Source organism: Taurulus bubalis (assembly GCF_910589615.1).
Source record: "Taurulus bubalis genome assembly, chromosome: 2".
Lineage (NCBI taxonomy): Eukaryota > Metazoa > Chordata > Actinopteri > Perciformes > Cottidae > Taurulus > Taurulus bubalis.
Genome location: NC_136590.1, coordinates 18,951,544 through 18,970,344, shown reverse-complemented (window position 1 = coordinate 18,970,344; position 18,801 = coordinate 18,951,544). Strand labels below are relative to the sequence as shown.

General features: G+C 41.8%; 2 protein-coding genes across 2 annotated transcripts in view; both read right to left on the bottom strand.

The window, feature by feature from the left end:
* The window catches only part of LOC306753653 (CASK interacting protein 2), a gene marked incomplete at its 5' end in the record, with an annotated part of 50,354 nt that extends 47,263 nt beyond the window's left edge, over positions 1-3,091 (bottom strand). Inside the window, one exon of the mRNA XM_079237548.1 lies at positions 2,998-3,091. Within this exon, the coding sequence (XP_079093674.1) occupies positions 2,998-3,091 (94 nt within the window). The remainder of the gene's footprint in view (positions 1-2,997) is intronic.
* An 8,545-nt stretch (positions 3,092-11,636) lies between these two features.
* On the bottom strand, positions 11,637-18,087 carry wdr45b (WD repeat domain 45B; the record flags this gene model as incomplete). Its single annotated transcript, XM_079214067.1, has 10 exons — positions 11,637-11,743; positions 12,600-12,721; positions 12,823-12,924; positions 13,324-13,409; positions 13,489-13,679; positions 14,237-14,331; positions 14,699-14,786; positions 15,615-15,716; positions 16,837-16,911; positions 18,021-18,087. The coding sequence occupies 10 exons, from the start codon at positions 18,085-18,087 to the stop codon at positions 11,637-11,639; spliced, it is 1,035 nt and encodes a 344-aa protein (XP_079070193.1).
* Positions 18,088-18,801: the final 714 nt, after the last annotated feature.

The window sequence follows — 18,801 nt, the reverse complement described above, 5'->3', positions numbered from 1 at the left end:
GGAAGCAGCTTGCAGCACGAACTAGACACATGTCGGATGTTGCTCCATGTCCCCTGCTCTGAATACAGTATACATTTGCCCCCTATGGTTGTTGGGCTAAATGCCCCCCCGGCTAAGTCTCCCTTACAACCAGCCGGACCGACTTGCGTTTTTGTCTGTCCAACACAGGCGTGGTAGCTCCCTGACCCCCAAGTCGCTCTCTCTCTCTCTCTCTCTCTCTCTCTCTCTCCCTCCCGCTACAGAGTTCAATCAGTGTGCAGGTGCCTCCCTCCTCCATCTGCACCCAGCCCCGGCCCAAGGCTTAGCCCGGAGGTTTGGGAATGCCCAGCATGTCGGCCTGACACCACCATAACAACTTAAAAAGCACCTGACCTCTCCAGAGGCTTCCGCTTGTGTGAGAGTTGTGTTTGTTTTCAGAATGTCACTCGAGCTCACAAGGACGTCACAGAACACTTGCAGGTCTCATTTTCATTTAGTTTGTGTTCCTAACATAAATCCCAAACAGACCATATAGCACTTGAGACTGTAATGCTTGTTCTACCTTACTATAGAAATGTGTTAGAAGAAATAGCATACCGAACATTTTTGCTGTTCTTAAGGGTCATACACATTTCTCTTTTGAGTGGCACGTCAGGAAGGGAACTGGAATTAATTAAATTAAGAGGATTTATCCGACAGGGAGCAGGGAAGTAGATTATCAAATATCTTGTTTTAAAAGCTAATGCAATTTGTTCATAAGAGTGGTGCGATAGGAATACTCAATGGGTGCATCCTCAGTGGAGAATGAATGTGTTCAGTATATTTCATACTTTTGAAAGGTTGTTATATATATCATTTGGGATTTTTGGACTGATAGTTGGGTTAGAGGAAAGTCATGGGAGAGCCAACTTGCATCACAATTCTTTATCTGGGGACAATGATAATCATGGTCCAAAGTAAATTTGATAAACAATTAATTAAATAAAGAAGATAACACTGTTGCTCTTGGAACAAAGTGCAAAAAAACTAAAAACAGGGGTGAAAATCGTTGTATAGATCCATACTGAAATATCTTTTCCAGCTACTGGATGGATGACATTTTGTTGAGACATTCATGTTCCCCAGAGAGGGGAGAGAATTACTTTGGTGACACGCCGCCCCCCTCCCTCCTGACTTTTTGCACTACCAGGCAAGGAAAACGTTTACTTCATGCCATACTTTTTGGTTTACAACCAAACACCTGCAGAAATAATGACATCATTAGTCACACCAGTCTCAGAATTACCCTCTTTTCGAGGGTCGGAGTTCAAATAAATAAGTAATACATACAAGCCTTTTTTTGGAGTGGCTGGTTTAAAAAAATAATAATTATTATAATAATAATCAGGTCACTACTAACCAATCAATCAGCCCTTATTGACAAGGCCAATCTGTAAATGTGAGACAGCGGAGGTCATCTGCACAGCCCTCGCTGCCAGCTGCAGCATCTGCCGTACCGCCTTCGGACAACTGCAGGCTGCGACTGAAGTGACAAATGACTACACCGGCGTGGACAGAGTTCGGCGAGGGTCATCGAGGATTGGCGGTGTTGAAAGCAGTGTGTGAGAGAATCAGTATAGCGGAGAGAGATTAAGAGATACACAAGCACCCGGCATCTCCTGGCCATCTGCGCAACAATTCAACACTTTCAAGCATAGATTTCAGCAATATCTTTGTCTCGTGCTCTCGGTGTGCAGGTGCTTAAAAAAAGCGGAGCCGTAAAAGGCATTAAGTATACATCTCCGCTTTTGTTTTCATAACGCCATGTGGTCAGCTGCTGTGTTTGCCTGGTGAAGGTCCAACTTTTAATTAGCTCAAGAAAGTCAACTGAGCGAGTAAACTCGGCTCTTCAACACCTTGCTTCATTGGACACAGTTACACTTGTTTGTGTATGGAGAACATGACTAAGTAGAAGAGTTACTATCTAAATGCATGCTGAAATTAATACAGGTGGATAAATAAATATTGGTAATTAATCTGGTTCTTTTGTTACGAAAATGAACCCTTTTCTGGGGAGAGTTTATTATAATTTTTTGTTTAGCATGCATTTGTTCTTTCATTTGAATAAGATATCTATTTTTGTATACATTTAAGTATTTATCTGTTTATTGACTTACTCTGTTGTATTTAGAGCTGGGTATTTGTATTACGACTGAGCTGCTCTTCTCTTCCAAAACTGATGGGAGTGCCTTGCTCAAGGGCACCTCGATGGTAGCTTATAAAACAGCAGGAACATTACTCATTCACTTTCTTCCCCCTCCCCGTCGCATTTTCCCAGCCAGTTTGGCAGCTGTTGGTTTTTAACAAACAGAAGCACACAGCGGTACAAAAGCAGATAATATTACTTTTAAATATTCCCTGCCAAGCGGCGCTCGCAGTCTGTGTAGTGTTCAAAGTGTGTAACAGGCTTTTTCCTGACAGCCACGGCTTTGTTCCCAGAGCTTGTCACTGAGCAGCCAGCCACACTGATGAAAGCCCAGAAAAAGATAACGCCACAAAGAGAGACTTCAACTTCACAGCCCGCTTGGCCTCAACTTTCCCCCAGGCCTGGATAAAGCAGAACCCTTGTCGCTTGCAACAATGTTACCGCACAGAGCTCGCTTGACGCCCAACTTGGAATCTACACTGATAAGGGCATCTGCGAGCAGAAGAAAGACCGCTATAACCCACGCAACAAGACACACGAGCAGCAGGGGTCTGCGCTTAGGAGATTAGCTTGTGTTCGCAGTTCGATTCCACTTAGCTCCAAATTGTCCCTGACCCAACTCCTGGAGGGGAGGGGGGTGTTATGGTTGACAGCTGAACCCAATCTTGTGGTTATTGCAAAGAAACTGCCCTTGGTTGAGAAGTGAGTCTAAGTTATATTTCACTGTGGAAACAATTACACTCCCAGAGCACAGAACAGACCCAAAATCACTCAGTAATCACACAAAGCCATGAATCCCCTTGCCCCCGCCCCCTAGTTAGCGCCATACTCACTGGTTTTGTTGCACTTGACTTTAGAGAGAAGTTTGTGTGCCAGCAGAAGATCTCCAGTCTTCACCGCCACCAGCAGATCCTGTTCTTTCCCCATGATCATAGGCCTAACCACAGGCACACAAACTGCTAAAGGTTACGGTCGCTTTTCTTTTATTTATTTTTATTTTCAATGCTCTTTCAGGCGAACGGTTTCAGCAAACATTTGTCAACGCTGATAGAATCCCGGCCATTAGATGACGATTGGGGAACGGATGGCTTGGCAGCGTCTAGAGTGAAGGAGCCTCAGGTAAACTGGTCCAGGAGATCTTTTTCCCCTCATTGTTGGAGTTCGGGTCCATTATCTCCGCTGGATGCCGGCTGTTTGTTGGTGGTCTTGGATCTGGAGTCACAGCAGGACTAGTCGAGATTTAGAGGCCAGTGGTACTGTATGTTCATAGTGCGTCTCCGTCAACCTGGAGGGAAACCGCTGTCCAACCAGTTGTTCCACCACAATGCTAGAAAAAGAGGGAGAAATTACTTTAAGTCTATGACATGAAAGACCAAATGTGTTGTTGTTGTTGTTTTTAACCGCAGACAAGGTACTTCATGTGCTATACGCTGCCGGAAATAAAAAAAATACATAGACAAAAAGTTAGCTGCATTCTAAAACACGAGGACATTTGTAAAAACACCTTTACAGTACTCACATTTGAGAAACTGCAACCAGCATTTTTATGTAAATGACAAACAATGAACTGGTTCATTTTCTGTCAATTGATGAATCGTTGCTTGTGTCAGTTGCCCCATTCAACAGCTGCCCTAATATCAATCAAATAAACGTTTTTTGATAGACGAATGCTATCAGGATTAGGCACAAACAAACAAAAGGATTAGACATGTGACTTTAACTTGACCCAACTTTTATTTGTTTTCTAAGATCCAGGAAGGCCTCAGGAGGCTGCGGCTCCTCTGGTACTCTTCCCGTGCAGGAATAAGGTCCCGCGTCCATCAATAACATTCCCTGAACTTTCAGGAAGCATTATTAAAGACAAAACCATGTCTGTTGTTCTGGCAGATTATGTTATTATTTTAAATGTTTTTTAAACAATGATGTAATTTCCATCTCTTTGGGACAGCAAGTGAAGCAACAACAGTGAGGAGGACACCAAATAAACAAGGAAAATGTAGTTAAGTGTATAAACACTCCCCCTGTTTTTACTGTGGGGCAACATCAGAGGCTGTTTCAGTGAGCCACACAGCCTCTTATTACAACATTAGAGTCCATTATGTGTGCAAGACCACAATTAGGACTAGGAATTTGTTCGGAAGCATTTTTTAATCGCCAATACATCCTAACAGTAGATAATATGTTTCTTGCATCTGTGCTGAGCACTGAGGAGAAACTTTGCCAGTCAAAAAGCACAAGTGGACGATATAGTCTCCCTGCCTATTTTAGGGCTGTTGGTCGAATAGCTTAGTTATTCCTCCGGACTGCCAGGTGATTGTGCAGCAGTGTAGCCCAACAGCAGATGGCAATGCATGTCTTTGCACTGACACATGATCTAAAACTAGCCAGGCACCTTGCCAGGCAGTAAACGAGTGCAGAGCCCTTTGCTGCCATGAGCTAGAATGTAAACAAGGAGTTCAAAATGGGCTTGTTAGCCTAGATGTCAACGAAGCTATTCGAGGCAGTGGTTGAATAGGTTTGTGACAATAGGTGACATTTTCGTGGAATCCTAAGTGACGGGTGATTATTATATGTAATAATGCCCAAAGTATCATGTTCTGTCTAAAAACACAATCAAGGAAGATCACAAATTATTTAATAAGAGCATCCCAATTTGTCCCTTGTTGTTTTTAAACTCAATAGTAGGTTTAGCAGCCCAAATATCCTTGAAACAATTGCAGACCAAATCCCACTCTTAACTCTGACAATTTAATCCCACCCATTTTGCCAGCAAACGCACACATCAATTATGGCACGTTCAAAGACCTGTGAGAAATCGTAACTGTCGCTCGTAAATTCGGCATTGATCAGTTGCACAAATCTGTAATAACATCTCAGGAACACCCTCGCGGTTTCTAACTGGTTCATCTGTCTTAAAGATAGAAAAACAACACAAACTGGTGGTAACGAGGAGTGTAAAACAGTTGCTAAAAGTTGCAAATTAAAAAAAATACGGTTCCGTTTGGCGTATTGTGTGTATGTCGAATTTACGAGAATACTTTAACGCTTCGTTCAAAGTTATAAAAAGATGAACGAAACATTTTTACTGCTAGCTTATATCTAAGTCAAATAACCAATTTGCAAATATTTGACAGCGCAGGGGTAGATTCCCCTGAACTATTCGGATTAACTACGGAATGACCAGTGAAAGTCTTCCACCTCTTCATGTGAGGACACATTCATTAAGGTACGTCCTCTGCTGCTCGTGAACACACCGAACATGTAGCCGCTCCTCTTTGCTAACTTGACAGACTCAACTGTCAAGGTGTCCCGTCTCCCCGGCCGCCGCGCAAAGTCCCCAAAACGCAAGTATTTCCATCTATAACGCGCGTCTTGAGGTCCGCTCAGCTTTTGTTCTTTTTGTTCTTAATAAATACGTTGTAACGAGAGGCGCGTCTCACCTGTTGTAGACGCAGCGTAGCGCAGGTGGTGGCAGGCGACACGCAAATCCACTGTGGAGTTACTGAGGGAAGAGCTGGAGTCTGGACAGCGCGAGACGGAGGAGCCGAGGCGTCAAGTGAACCATGTCGTGTGCACGACTTCCGGTAGTAGCTTTCAAAGTAAAGCCGTCATTAATTATGGTCGTCCAATTGAATTGTCGGTCTTTTTTACTTGTTTGGAATTCCCCACCGGGTGTTCAAGCTGTGTATGTATTTGACGTACATTTCTGAACCCCCTGAGCAGCCAGCAGCATTTACGTAGCTCTGCCCGCCACTTATTTATGGTTTTATTTTGAAGGCAAAATTGCACAACTTCTGCTATTTTAGCATATCTTCCTAACTCCGACTAACTTTACACCGTTTATGACTTAAAAACTATGATTGAATGCAGTTCGGTTGAAACCAGAGATTTGCATTATTAAAGACACTTCACTTTTCACACAGGGCCACAAATGTCTTTTTGTTTTTTAACTAAATTCACCTGTCTGGTGGGCGACAGCAGGGACAATGGAACTTGCTATTGTCTCCTATATTATTTCTAATTTAGACCACTTCCGGCCAACATGATATGGTAATTAAACAGTTGCTTGTTTCCCTGCGTGAGCCCGTGGATGTATGAAAAAGGAAATCGAGGAAGACCCCGGGCGTAGTGGGGTTGTGTGGTGGCGACCTCCGCTGGTCAAATACTGTTATTGACGTTTGACATGAAATTAAATAAAAAATATCAACTCCAACCTCAGACTGCCCTTTTTCAAAACTTTTCTTTTGGGATTAGAATCATAGATATTTTTCTAATCTTCTTTCTTTTGATCCAGGCTCACTTCCAGAACACTGAAGCGAGCAAGAAAGATCGCAGCTGAACCCTCTCACCCTGGACACAACCTGTTCGTGTCCCTTCCCTCTGGCAGGACTGCGGTCAAGTGAGCCCACATCCGCCGAGTGAGCCGCAGTTGCAATTCTAAATGCACCTCTATTCAAGGTGTTACGGTACGGGGGCCAGCTCAATGTCACAATATTCAAACAGCTCTAAAAACAGATCCATAGACTTGTCCATAAATATTCCACTGCAGGCTTGTTCAGGGGGACCTCTGCTATGTCCATGTGCATGGCCTCAAAATATTACTGTACAGTTTTGGAGAAAAGTGAATTCAAAGTCAGCTTAAATTTCATAATGATATTCATAATTTCACAATATTCAAACAGCTATAATTTTCTCAAAAACTGTACAGTAATATTTTGAGGCCATGCACATGGGCATAGCTTAGGTCCCCCTGAACAAGCATGCAGTGGAATATGTATGTACAAGTCTATGGATCTGTTTTTAGAGCTGTTTGAATATTGGGGAATTATGAATATCATTATGAAATTTAAGCTGACTTTGAATTCAATTTTCTCAAAAACTGTACAGTAATATTTTAAGGCCATGTACATGGGCATAGCAGAGGTCATCCTGAACAAGACTGCAGTGGAATATTTATGTACAAGTCTATGGATCTTATTTTATAGCTGTTTGAATAATTGTGAAACTGTGAATATCATTATGAAATTCAAGCTGACTTTGAATTCACTTTTCTTTTAGAGCTGTTTGAATATTGTGAAATTGAGCTGGCCCCCGTACCGTAACACCTTGAATAGAGGTGCATTTAGAATTGCAACTGCGGCTCACTCGGCGGATGTGGGCTCACTTGACCGCAGTCTATTTCTCGGACAATTCTTTCGGATCATTTTTCTTCCCTTCTCTCTTCTCACCGGTCATTCCACTGTACACTTCATATGTAAACACTCATGCCACCTAGCATAGACTTAACCTTAACTTTAACTTAAACACACATGTCACTTTAACTGTTGTCTGAGCACTTTATCTTTATCTATAATTGATTTAAATATCATTGCACTGTTGCTGTCGTTGTCTGTGATTGTTGTTTGTCTTGTCTCGTCTAATGTCTAATGTATGCACCTTCCACCTAACTAAATTCCTCGTTTGTGTAAACATTCCTGGCAATAAACGGTTTCTGATTCTAAGGGATTTAGCTAATTCTGACTCCTTTTTGTCAAGATCATACTGGCACCATAATAAGAAGACTTGTAGTCTATAAATAGACCTCTAGCTCAATATGTTGTCAAGCTAAAATACAGAACTGACTAAAGGGTAAGAAGAGTATGATTATGCGTGTAAATTGTATACATCCAAGAGACTTCTCTTGTTTGCTCATATAATGTGATGCGTACAATTATCACTCATTTTAAAATGCTATAAAAATGCACCAGTTTGAAACATCTGCTCTATGGTGTGATAAGATTATAGGTTTTGTTTGGCCTCAAAGTGCAATGCCTGAGTTAAAAAACAACAACAACAACATCTCTAATATTCACCACTTATTGAGAGATGATGCTGAGTTGTCTTACAAGTTATAACAGTCTCATTAAAGAAACTACGCTGACGTGGAAACCAGGCTGTATATGAGCTATGACTGTCAGCCTTTTTACCTTCATCAAAAATAAACTTGAGGAGGATGGGACATTTTGAAGGACAACTGTAAAAAAGTAGGTTTTTTTAGATGGAAATGCAACAACAACAAAAAACACACACAATACAGGCATTCCTCTGGAGGATATCATGTTTTTATAGCACAAATCTTCTCCACTAAGAAAGTTAATACTTGGGTTCATGGCGGAACCTTTTGACTTTTTTCTTACTTATTTATTTTGATCAGTTGTTTTTTATTACGTTCTGTCACTTTGCATTTCCCTCTAAGACCCTGCAAGAGCGAAATATGAGCAGAAAACATTTTATTCACAAGGTCAGCCGTGAAGATTTACAGCACATCCAGCCCAACATGAAAATCACAGCTGTCACATGAAACCCCACTACACTTCTCAAGCACTTTATCACCAGACACAAAACAACAACAATAACAGCTTCTGTTCTTTTTGCGTCCAATTCGCATCAGTGATATTTTGATTTCCAGTTGAGTTGACTTTGCCAGTACAGCTAAAGTGTTTTGGCCTTGTTTTGGGAAGCAAAGAGTGTTACATTACACCCATGTGGTAAAAGTGCAATGGTAATGTATTGCAGGTGACCACTGAGGAGCAACCAAAATACACCCATCAGGACCAGAACAAGGATGGGAAACAAGTTGTAATTCTCCCTTCTCACATAAGTAATGTTCCCCAACGACTGGAGTTGATTTAAGTATCACGGAGCTGAACAATGATTGGGTGGACAAACCAGTACATAAGGAATCATTTTTTAAATAGTTACTTACAGATAAATGCTGACGGCTCAAATATCAACATGTTCACAAGAGAACAAGAGTTAACGCCCCACAACTAACATGGCTGCTCACTCCTCTGAGAGCTCCTCCGCTTCAGTTTGCCACCTTCCCAAAAAGCCCAAAACCCCCAAACAGAAATGACAAGGACCGACATTGGATCTCTCTGAGTCACTATCACAATGAAACGGAAGATAGGAAACCCAGGAGTGAAGAGGCAAATCATGACAATATGATGCTCTTGACTCTGAGCAGATGGCCATTTGCTGAACCATGGAGGTGGTACAAGTCCGCGACCGCTCCAAAAGACATGTTTGAGAAATCTTGCTTAGATCATGCTGGATGTTCATAGTTATGATCAAATATGGTATAAAAGTAATTTTTGGGAAAATAATTTAAAGTAAGTAATAAAACTCAATGGGGGTTCATACGACTACTTGAACACAGGGAACACAAGTACAGAAGGCAAAACAACCCAAATATGGGCCTCGTGGTGTTAAAAAGGTTAAAGTCCAACTGAAATCCCATATTGATCCTTTGTTGTTGTCAAAATGAATGTCAGTTATTTCAATTAATATTTTTTCCATCTCAAAACCACCAAAATCTAAATATATATATTGACATTTTAATTTCTATTTTTTTCCTCAAATGAGAACAATTGGTTTACAGAGTAGATATGTTGCTGTAGCAATCAAATAAAAAAAAAGAAACCATTTAAGATCAATTGGACTTTAGGACCTTCTAAATATGTTTATGGCCCTTTAAGTAAAACCCTGAACAACAACAGAGAGTTTACGCTCATCTTACGCGGTACAGCAGGTACAAGACGGACCATAAAGTTTAACTGTAAAAGCAGATGTTCAATTTTATTCACAAATTTAAATGCAGGTTTTACAATCATTCTGAGTGTGTCAGACACAAGTTGGCTTTCAGTTTGTGCAGCGTCACCACTGGTCGGTACCCGCCAAGTCATGCGTTTGTTCAACAGAGCAGACAATTGTACAATCTGATGCAGAGCAACACAAACTAAATGTGTTTTTGCACCGAATCACCAACAATTCGGTCAATCAAATGTAAATGTACATGAACACAGTTCCATGGTGGTGGATCCACACTGAACAGATCTCCCATTTATGGCCACAAGCTTCAACAAAGCACTTCAGAGTCCCTGATTAGCATTGGCTGACTTTATCAATGGCGTTAAGGGGGGGGGCATGGTGAAGCAGTTTTTTTTTTTTAAATTATAAAAAGTATAATATCACTGTGACTGGAGAGCCACACTGGCCAACAAAAGTATGTGAATGAACCAATCAGTCAGGAGATTTAATAATGTATCAACATTAAACAGTTAGTGAGGTGAAAAATATTCTGATTTTCACAGTTGATCGGGCCTTTTGAAGCTCAGCCAATAGATACGTTGTTTATGATTTAGGATGGAAACCGTGCATGTGCCAACACTTTCACAAACTCTTAAAGAAATAGTTCAACATTATTGGGAAAGGAGCTCATTTGCATTCTTGCCAAGAGTTGCGCGGGAAGATCAATACCACGCCTTGGGTTAAAGATTAAGCTAAAGCTAGCAGACGGTTAGCATAAAGACGGGTTTACGCTGGCATATAATCATTGTAAAACCCCAACTTGACCAAAAACAGATATATTGTGCCAATAAGTAAGCTTTAGAGGTGCCGGTTAGCAGACTTTGTTAGCAACATACAGTGCGAGAAGCCATACTAGCTGCTTTTAGTCTTTATGCTAAGCTAACCAACATCTGGTTGCAGCTTCATATTTAGCGCACGGAGCCGGATCAATCTTCTCCTCCAACTCTCAGCAAGAACGTTAACAATTTAAGTGTTAAACTATTTCTTGAAGCTTTTTGTGTTTAGGTAAAAACAACAAACACTCAACTTTCATAAGCTCTTAACAAAAAAAGCAATTCGGGAAAACATATTGCACAGTGTATGAAAAAAAGAAAAAAAGAGGGAAACAAATACGCGTTACGTTTTTTTCTGCTACTATTCTGTACAATTTTATTGAATTAGAAGTTCAGTCTGGCGCGTTGCATTTATACAGTGAATATAAGAAAATCTAGTAATACTAAGGGGACGCTTCACAACGCAGGATCAGAGACATGTTACCTCATTCCGATGCGGCGAACATCTAATATGGTACATTGGTATATATACACACACAAACACACGTATGATAACAATATGTGCACACATACAAATTCTCTCCAGTCTCGAGGCACTCCCTATAGTTCGGTTAGGTGGTGTTAGTCGACAAAAATTTCAATATTTTCAACCCGTCTATCAGAATCATCTATGCGATTAAAAATAACCATCCTTTTGTAAATTCCTCGGAAGACTTCTTAAAAAGCGTCATGTCCATTTAAAAAAAAAAAAAAGTTTCCCTCTTTTCGCTAAGAGTTTGGGAGTCCCTTGTTCAGAGACGATCCTCAGGAGTCCACGGAGAGACAAAAGTCTGCGTCGCTGACGGCGCTTCCATCCGTTCATCTTTGCCGTGAGGGTTTCTCTCCAAAGTCCTTGCTCCGCTTTCTTTCTCCTCCGGTCATCTGAAGCTCTTTTACAGAGTCTGTCAAGATAAGGAGAAGTGCAGCATGGGGACCTCTTCTCCAAAATAAGAAAAAAGGTGAGAAAAAAAAAAAAGAAAAGAAAAGAAAAAAGCAAACAGGCTGTGTCAAGTCTCCAGATGGGTTAAAGGTCATATTTTCTCATCGGTCATCTCCAGGAACTGGGCGTACACATCTCTGGCACACTCCCCTTTCTGGTTGAAGAGGAACTTGTAGTAGCTGCCGTCAGCACAAATGGCTGCAGAGTGGAGGACGAGAGAAACGAGAGTGGAATACAGTCAAGTCAGCAAAACACAAGCTTTATTTTAAATGGAGCCGAGCATGCTGCACAGAAAGTTATTTTTCAAATAAGGATATGAGCGGTATTGATGTTCGGCACACAGGCTGTGTTATGTACATTGAGGGCCATTTTTCACCGGTTGGAGAAACAGTTAACCAGTCAGATCTTAAGTCTTTGTGGGGGCTAAGAAACTGGTCTTTTGTACACATACAAAAAGGCAACAAGCATGTGCGAGATTGCCACAGCTGTACCGGTTATTGAAAGTCGACTTGCACAACATATTCCTTTGAGTCGCGCAATAAACATTCAACTAACTGCTCCATGCAACCACTACGAGGGCTTTTGTAATGACCGAAATAGACGTCACAAAGGATGCGTCACTCGCTGGTTGGTTAGGGCAAAACAAGAAAGCAATTAGAGTCCATCTATCAAATTTGGTAATATGTTACTGAGTCTGTGTTTTCTCATCTGAATAAGTTGAGCTCACTCAAGGGATTTGTTTTTGCCACCTCAGGATTGCATTTCTTGCACCGTCTCGCTTCCGTGATCACAGCTCTCAACAATTCTACAGAGAGTACAATATTATCATTACCGATGGAGCAGAGATATTTCATGACCTGCAGCGATCACTAATTATGTTGACCACCATACACCGCGAGACGCCCTCCGACTCTGATCAGTAAAAGCTATTTTGTGCTTCTTGCAGTCAGCACGATGTTCTTGGGGACCTTCTCGCACCGCAACAAGCATTACACGGGTTTGAGAGGGACGACACGAGACGAGCGTTGCGTCCTGAATGCCAAACTGAACTCACCGATGACGGCATTGGTCTCCGTTCCAAAGGCACACACGCAGGGAGAGCCCGAGGGGACCTGGAACTTGGAGAAGCTCCACTTGGAGCTGAAGTATTTGGGTAGAAAGCTGGCTGACGCCAAACTGCAGCGAGGGAGAAAGAAGGATACGCAAACTATCAGTATTAGATTTGACATCGCTTTTGTGGAAAACAATGGAGAAAAAAAACTTCAGTTGAGACTAACCTCGACTGTTTGTTCCTTTTTGGGTCCTCTGCAGCGAAGATGTGCACCGTGCCGTGGTCACTGGACACGCAGATGAGGGACGCGTCCTGGTTGAAATTAATGCTGCGAAAGACAGAAATAATGAGAACCAGCCAGGGGGGCAGGGGGCTTTCATGAGCTCAGTCGTGTGTCAATAACACATTCAGATCAACACAGTGACGCAAGATAAAAACATTTAGACATTTTGTAGCCAGCTTCTTGGCACGGAGAAACCGCTCACCTGTATTTATGAAAAAAAAAAAAAAAAAAAAAGGGCCTGAACTCACATTTTAAAAAGAACAAAAGTAGGTAGAAGTGCTACGGTGTGGGACTTAACAATACGAGCGGCCTATCGATCAGGGTTTAAAGGGCACGGTTTCTGTCGTCAAGCAGAAAAAGTGGATTGCAACGCTTGTTAGGTAAATGATAAGGATGTTGTTTGTAATTGAAATTAGGTGAACAGTGTTGGTGCACAATGCTCACCAATAAATGTTAGCTGCCTGAGAGCCTCGTCGTAGCTCCTGTATGAGCTGGCCCGCGGATGTGTCAAAAATTCGAATGAGGGTCCCCTGCGGAAACACAACATGGATCAGTGACGAGTAGCAGAAATAAACGATGTGCCAACAGAAGAATTGGTCTCCGGCTCACTTTCTCTGACGCTGTAGCTATTCTCGTGCCCTGCAGGTTGAGAGCGATGCAGCACAGCACCCCCTCGTGGGCGGGAATGTCAACGGGGGGCTTCTCCGTGTTGGCCAGGTCCACTATCTGCACGTGGCCCGAGTGAGTCCCCGGGAACGCCAGCAAGGAGTTGTTGCTGTTGGGACACAGCACACACAGACCTGAGGAGAACAAAGGGGGAGGAGGGGGAGGTTGGTCATCTATTGGTATTGGCATCACTTTCAGCAGGGTTCATACACATTTTGACCACTGGATTTCCATGACCAAACATATACAATCTCAGTGTATACTGCATGCTTAAATGTTAGTTTGGACTAACATTTAGTTAGTCCAAACTAAACTTAGTTTGGACTTAGCTAACCCCCTAACCTCTATACTACCTTAAATGACACAAATGAATGAGACAATAGTTTCATTCAAAGAATAAGCATTTATATAGATGCCTGTATGTATGCCTGCTTATATTTTGAGCGTCTTTCTTTTAAAAGCAAATTCATTATTTAAAACTCAGCGTAAATTAACAACATGAACATAACAAAATTCCATGACTTTTTCAAAACTTCGGAGATTTTATTTTTTTTAAGGACTTTTCCAGGCTTGGAAATAACCATTTTAAAATTCCATGACTTTTCCAGGTTTCGTATGACTGTAGGAACCCCGTTTCAGGCTACTGGTATTGGTACCGGCATCGGAGTATAGAGCAGAAGAGGAGACTGACCTTTGGGGTTATAGCAGGTCTCAAACACATGCAGCTGATGGGGGTTGTGGGTGAAGGTGAAGACTTTGATCATCGAGTCCAGGACCACCACGATCCTGAGACCAAAGGAGAACCAACACACATTTTAAACTAAATGTCAAAGACTCTACTACTTATATTAAAAAATAAATAGATTAAAAAAAATTTAAAAAAAAATAAATCACAAACTGAATCCTAGTCAGACACTTAAAAGAAAAAAAGGGTGAAATCCAGAGGCTGCTCGATTGACAATGAGTGGGAGACACGGCATCAGGGCATGCACCCCATCTCATTACCACAGCACTGCTGTATGATTAAGTTGACACATTGGGAAGTGTTTTGGATGCCTTGTGACACAGGAGATCTAAAACCCCAAGGAATCTCCCATTCACCCACTGGTGCATTACACTTATTTTGCAACTGTCAAAAAGTATGACTTTTTACCTGTCCCGCCGAAGCTTCACCGCTTTGACTTCTGTTGAGAACTCAATCTCAATTACCGTCTTCTTCTTCAGGTCATCCCAGATCATTACTAGAGAAATAAAAAAATACAAAAAAAACACCACATGAATAAAATATAACAAAAGTGGTACGGGGCATATTTAATCAGTAGCACGCGGAACAAAGAATGATACTCATCAGGTAAATCTGATGGAGTATATGACCTAAAGATACGTGTAATTTTAATCACATTGTTTGCACTTCCTGGCAGTTTAGAAGAATAATTCCTAATGATACAATTAACTGAACACGGCCTGGACCTGCATAAGCAGCAGAAAAGAGATGGCTGGATTGCCCAATGAAAAATGACTCATTTACTAAAAAGCCTCTGAACACCCACACATGTGTTTTTGGTTAATAACCTGGCAGATTAGACCTCTGCTCAGGAGTGTGCTGTTGAACCGGTTTGGGTGGGACGATCTACCTGCACATCAACCAATAAGAATGATTAAGTTGTAGATTGTGACCTAATAAGTTCCCGTCCCACCTTCAACCTTTGCAGAGTTCTGAATCAGCCGATAATTGGAAAAACCTGTGTTGGTTGTACAGAGACTTGAAGCTCCTTTAAGGTATTGGGCTGGTCACCCACTATGAGCTTCCGAACTACCGTGGCAAGCAGTAATGGCTGTGTTTTTTTTTTTTTTCAAACTAACATCACTGCAGGAAAGAGAAACTGTCTCTGACTTTTGTAAGTTACATTTCGGACTTTACACGATCTGCAGACATCCTGAAACATGTAATCCACGCCGTCATTTGTCAGTACAAAAAAAACGGGCTTAAATCCAGTATAAACACTACACCTGATATCGGGGATTAAAAAAAAAGATTTAAAAAATGGCTGACTGAAGACAAAACATACCTTTGTTGGTTGGGTACTTTGGCTTCTTTCCTCCTCCCACCAATGCTAAATAGTTACACCTAAACAGCATCTCCACGTGGCCGACTCCACCCTCCAGGAATTCTGAAAGTCAACATCATTGGTGGTGAACATCAATAACAATAAGCTGTTACTGTAAAAGAAGGTAGCTCACTGCTTCTTAGAACTGCTATTCATATCTAATGGCTCAGCCACCCCACAACAGACCTTGAGAAATCCTCTCCCTCCCTGCATGTCCAGCACACATTACATCAGCAGGAACACTTCTTGTGAACTAGTCCATGATCAGTTCTTCCTGAGGTAGAAAAAGTTACTCTGGAGTAGGTCCAGAGGCGCTGATTCACCTCTGTGTGTGTGGGGACAAAGTTCCTCTTATATGCCTCCATGTTAAAATTATGTCACAATACTTGGTTCTTCTGTGCAGAAGAATTGGTTGGTTTTAATTATATTTCAGCTATTAAAAAACAGACAGAGCGTTTTCTGCGGTTTGCAGCATCTTTTTTTGGCTTGGCAACTACTGAACAAGTGGCACGGCTAGCTTGACACAAACCCTGAAGTCTACGCTACCTAGTAGTTCATAGTACAGTTTAAATTAAACAAAATTTGTCGCACAAATTTGCCATCTGGCAAAATGCACACCCTCACCAGACTCTTTCTGATCGGGCCCTAATGCTAGTTTTTCTTACATGGGGATTGTATTCAAAACGAACTGCATTTTCACTGCACTACCCCAGTAAATGTGGTATTTGTATCGTACATAAGCAGAAGTAAATTATGTGAATCACAAATACATTCAAATAAATTCTTATCAAATTCATGAATTAAAAGTTTCCGCTCCTGTTATTGTTCAACAAATGGCCAAATAAAGAGATGAAAATGAGTCAGCAACTATTTTGATAAAGAGTTTTTTCCAGGTAACTTCTAGTGATTGGTGCAATTCTGCAAGTCAGCAATATCAGTTGACAGTGATGTGACGCAACATCTAAATTACTATCAATGACATTATAAAAGCATGTTTAAAATTCACTGGAACATCAGTCCCATGGTTTAATTGATCTTCCGCGTATGGAAGGGTGATCCAGGAAGTCTGCCGAGTCACACTTTTTCAATGCGTTTACCTTTTGAACAATAAGGATGCTTTAAGTATCAATATGAAAAATAATGTTCAACCATGTTAAACGTTAAGGTCGACAACGCGCGTTACCTTGTTTCTCCTTCTCTTTGAGAGGATCTGTGTTGTACACACGGAACCCGGTCTCCATTCCACAGGCAAAGCATCCTTGGAAAGACACACACACACACACACACACACACACACACACACACACACACACACACACACACACACACACACACACACACACACACACACACACACACACACACACAATTTTGTTCATGTCCGGAGCGCTATACAATTAGCGTTTGAAGTGGAATCATTCATGCGGCATTAGGGCAGTACTGCAGCGATAAAGAGAGAGAGTTGGCACACGGCATGGAAATGATGCGCCTCTGAGGGAATGCCTGTCAAACTGGCACACCGCATGTTGACATGTGACGACAGCGATGTTGGGTGCCACAGCTAGCACCAGTTCTTCAATGGGCCACATGAGGTCACGTGACCGTTTTCCTTTATAACCTTAAACTACCCCTAGTAACGCAACGTTAGCTGGCACCGTCCCAGAGAGTTAATACCATTTAATGTATATTAAGTTAAAACCAACTTAAGACAAACACTTTAAATCTACGGCCTGTGAAAATGTATGTGGGTGGGGGGAAATATAATTTACGATGGGGATTATATATTTACGTCTGATAACTGGAAAATCTAAGAAAAATACTGGGCGTCAGCAGACATGAGCCCAATAACGCGGTAATATCTGTCAAACTTAGCCTAGTAGGCGGTTGTCTAGCTAGCTAGCTATCGTCACCGCTGGCAGTTACGCCGTTGTGGAAATTCGGTTAACAGCAGCGTTGGCACTTAGCTTAAGTAACCGCTGTTAACACTGTTTACACTGTTAACTTTAACCACTCGCTAGTGTATCACTTAATAACCAGCGTAATGTCGCTCTAATAGCGTTTGGCTAACGTTAGCTGGTTTAACCGCTATCTGTTGGCTGGAACAAATAAAACAAGCTAACGTTACGTTAGCTGACCAGCTAAAGCTAACATTAACTCAACGTTGTCGTGTTCTGGAGTGACTACCACACAGCAGCATTATGTGCTAGTACCAGTACAATTAATAGAACAATGTAAAGCTATTATTATGCAAGGCTATGCTTAATGTATGCTCTGGGAAGACGTCGGTTTAGCAACGCTAGCTTAGAATCAACGACGCTGCCAATTTCCATTTGAAAAAAACAAACACATTACAGCGCCACTTCTTACCATTGTCCTGGTTAAATCCAGCATAAAGGAGCCCGTTGCCGTGAGGATTAGACGGTAGTAGATTCATTATTTTAACACAACAACCGAAAGCCAAATAACGTAAATCCTACAGCTGCTGCCTGAAGAGCTAACCGGCTAACGCTACCATTCCTCCGGAGTCTGCTGGGCAGAGAGCAGGAAAACAACTGCGGCTCCTGCCGGGAGAGCGCTGTCCCCAGTCAACCGGGGAGCTTGCGGGGCACTCCGGGAACGTAACGCTATTTGAGGAAATATTTAACGCTGAAATCATTTAAATAGTATCTTCATTAATGTGTTTAACATACAGTGAAGCTAATGCAATGCTTTTGAGACAATCACTGATCAAGGAAGGGTTTTAATCAGCGAACTTCAGGCGCCGTTGTCGATGATTGAATTCACGTTTCCTATAGACCATAGTTTGTCGCCATGCTTAATAATAGAGATGATTTGGTAAGTGTAACGACAGTGATACTGTGAGTAGCATGAGAAGTTTGATTCTCAGCGATTTAAAAAAAAAAGTAACAGCTTTTGGTGTTTAGTGACGTGGCACATCACTGTGAGTCACGCGAACAGACACTCGATGTAAACCAGTCTGACTTAGTAGCCCCAAGTCACACTTGATGTATTGTACTAATTTCGACAATGCATCCGTTTCAGCTATACAGCCCCAGTGGCCTAATGGATAAGGCACTGGCCTCCTAAGCCAGGGATTGTGGGTTCGAGTCCCATCTGGGGTGAGTATTTTTTAGCGGGACCTAGTTAT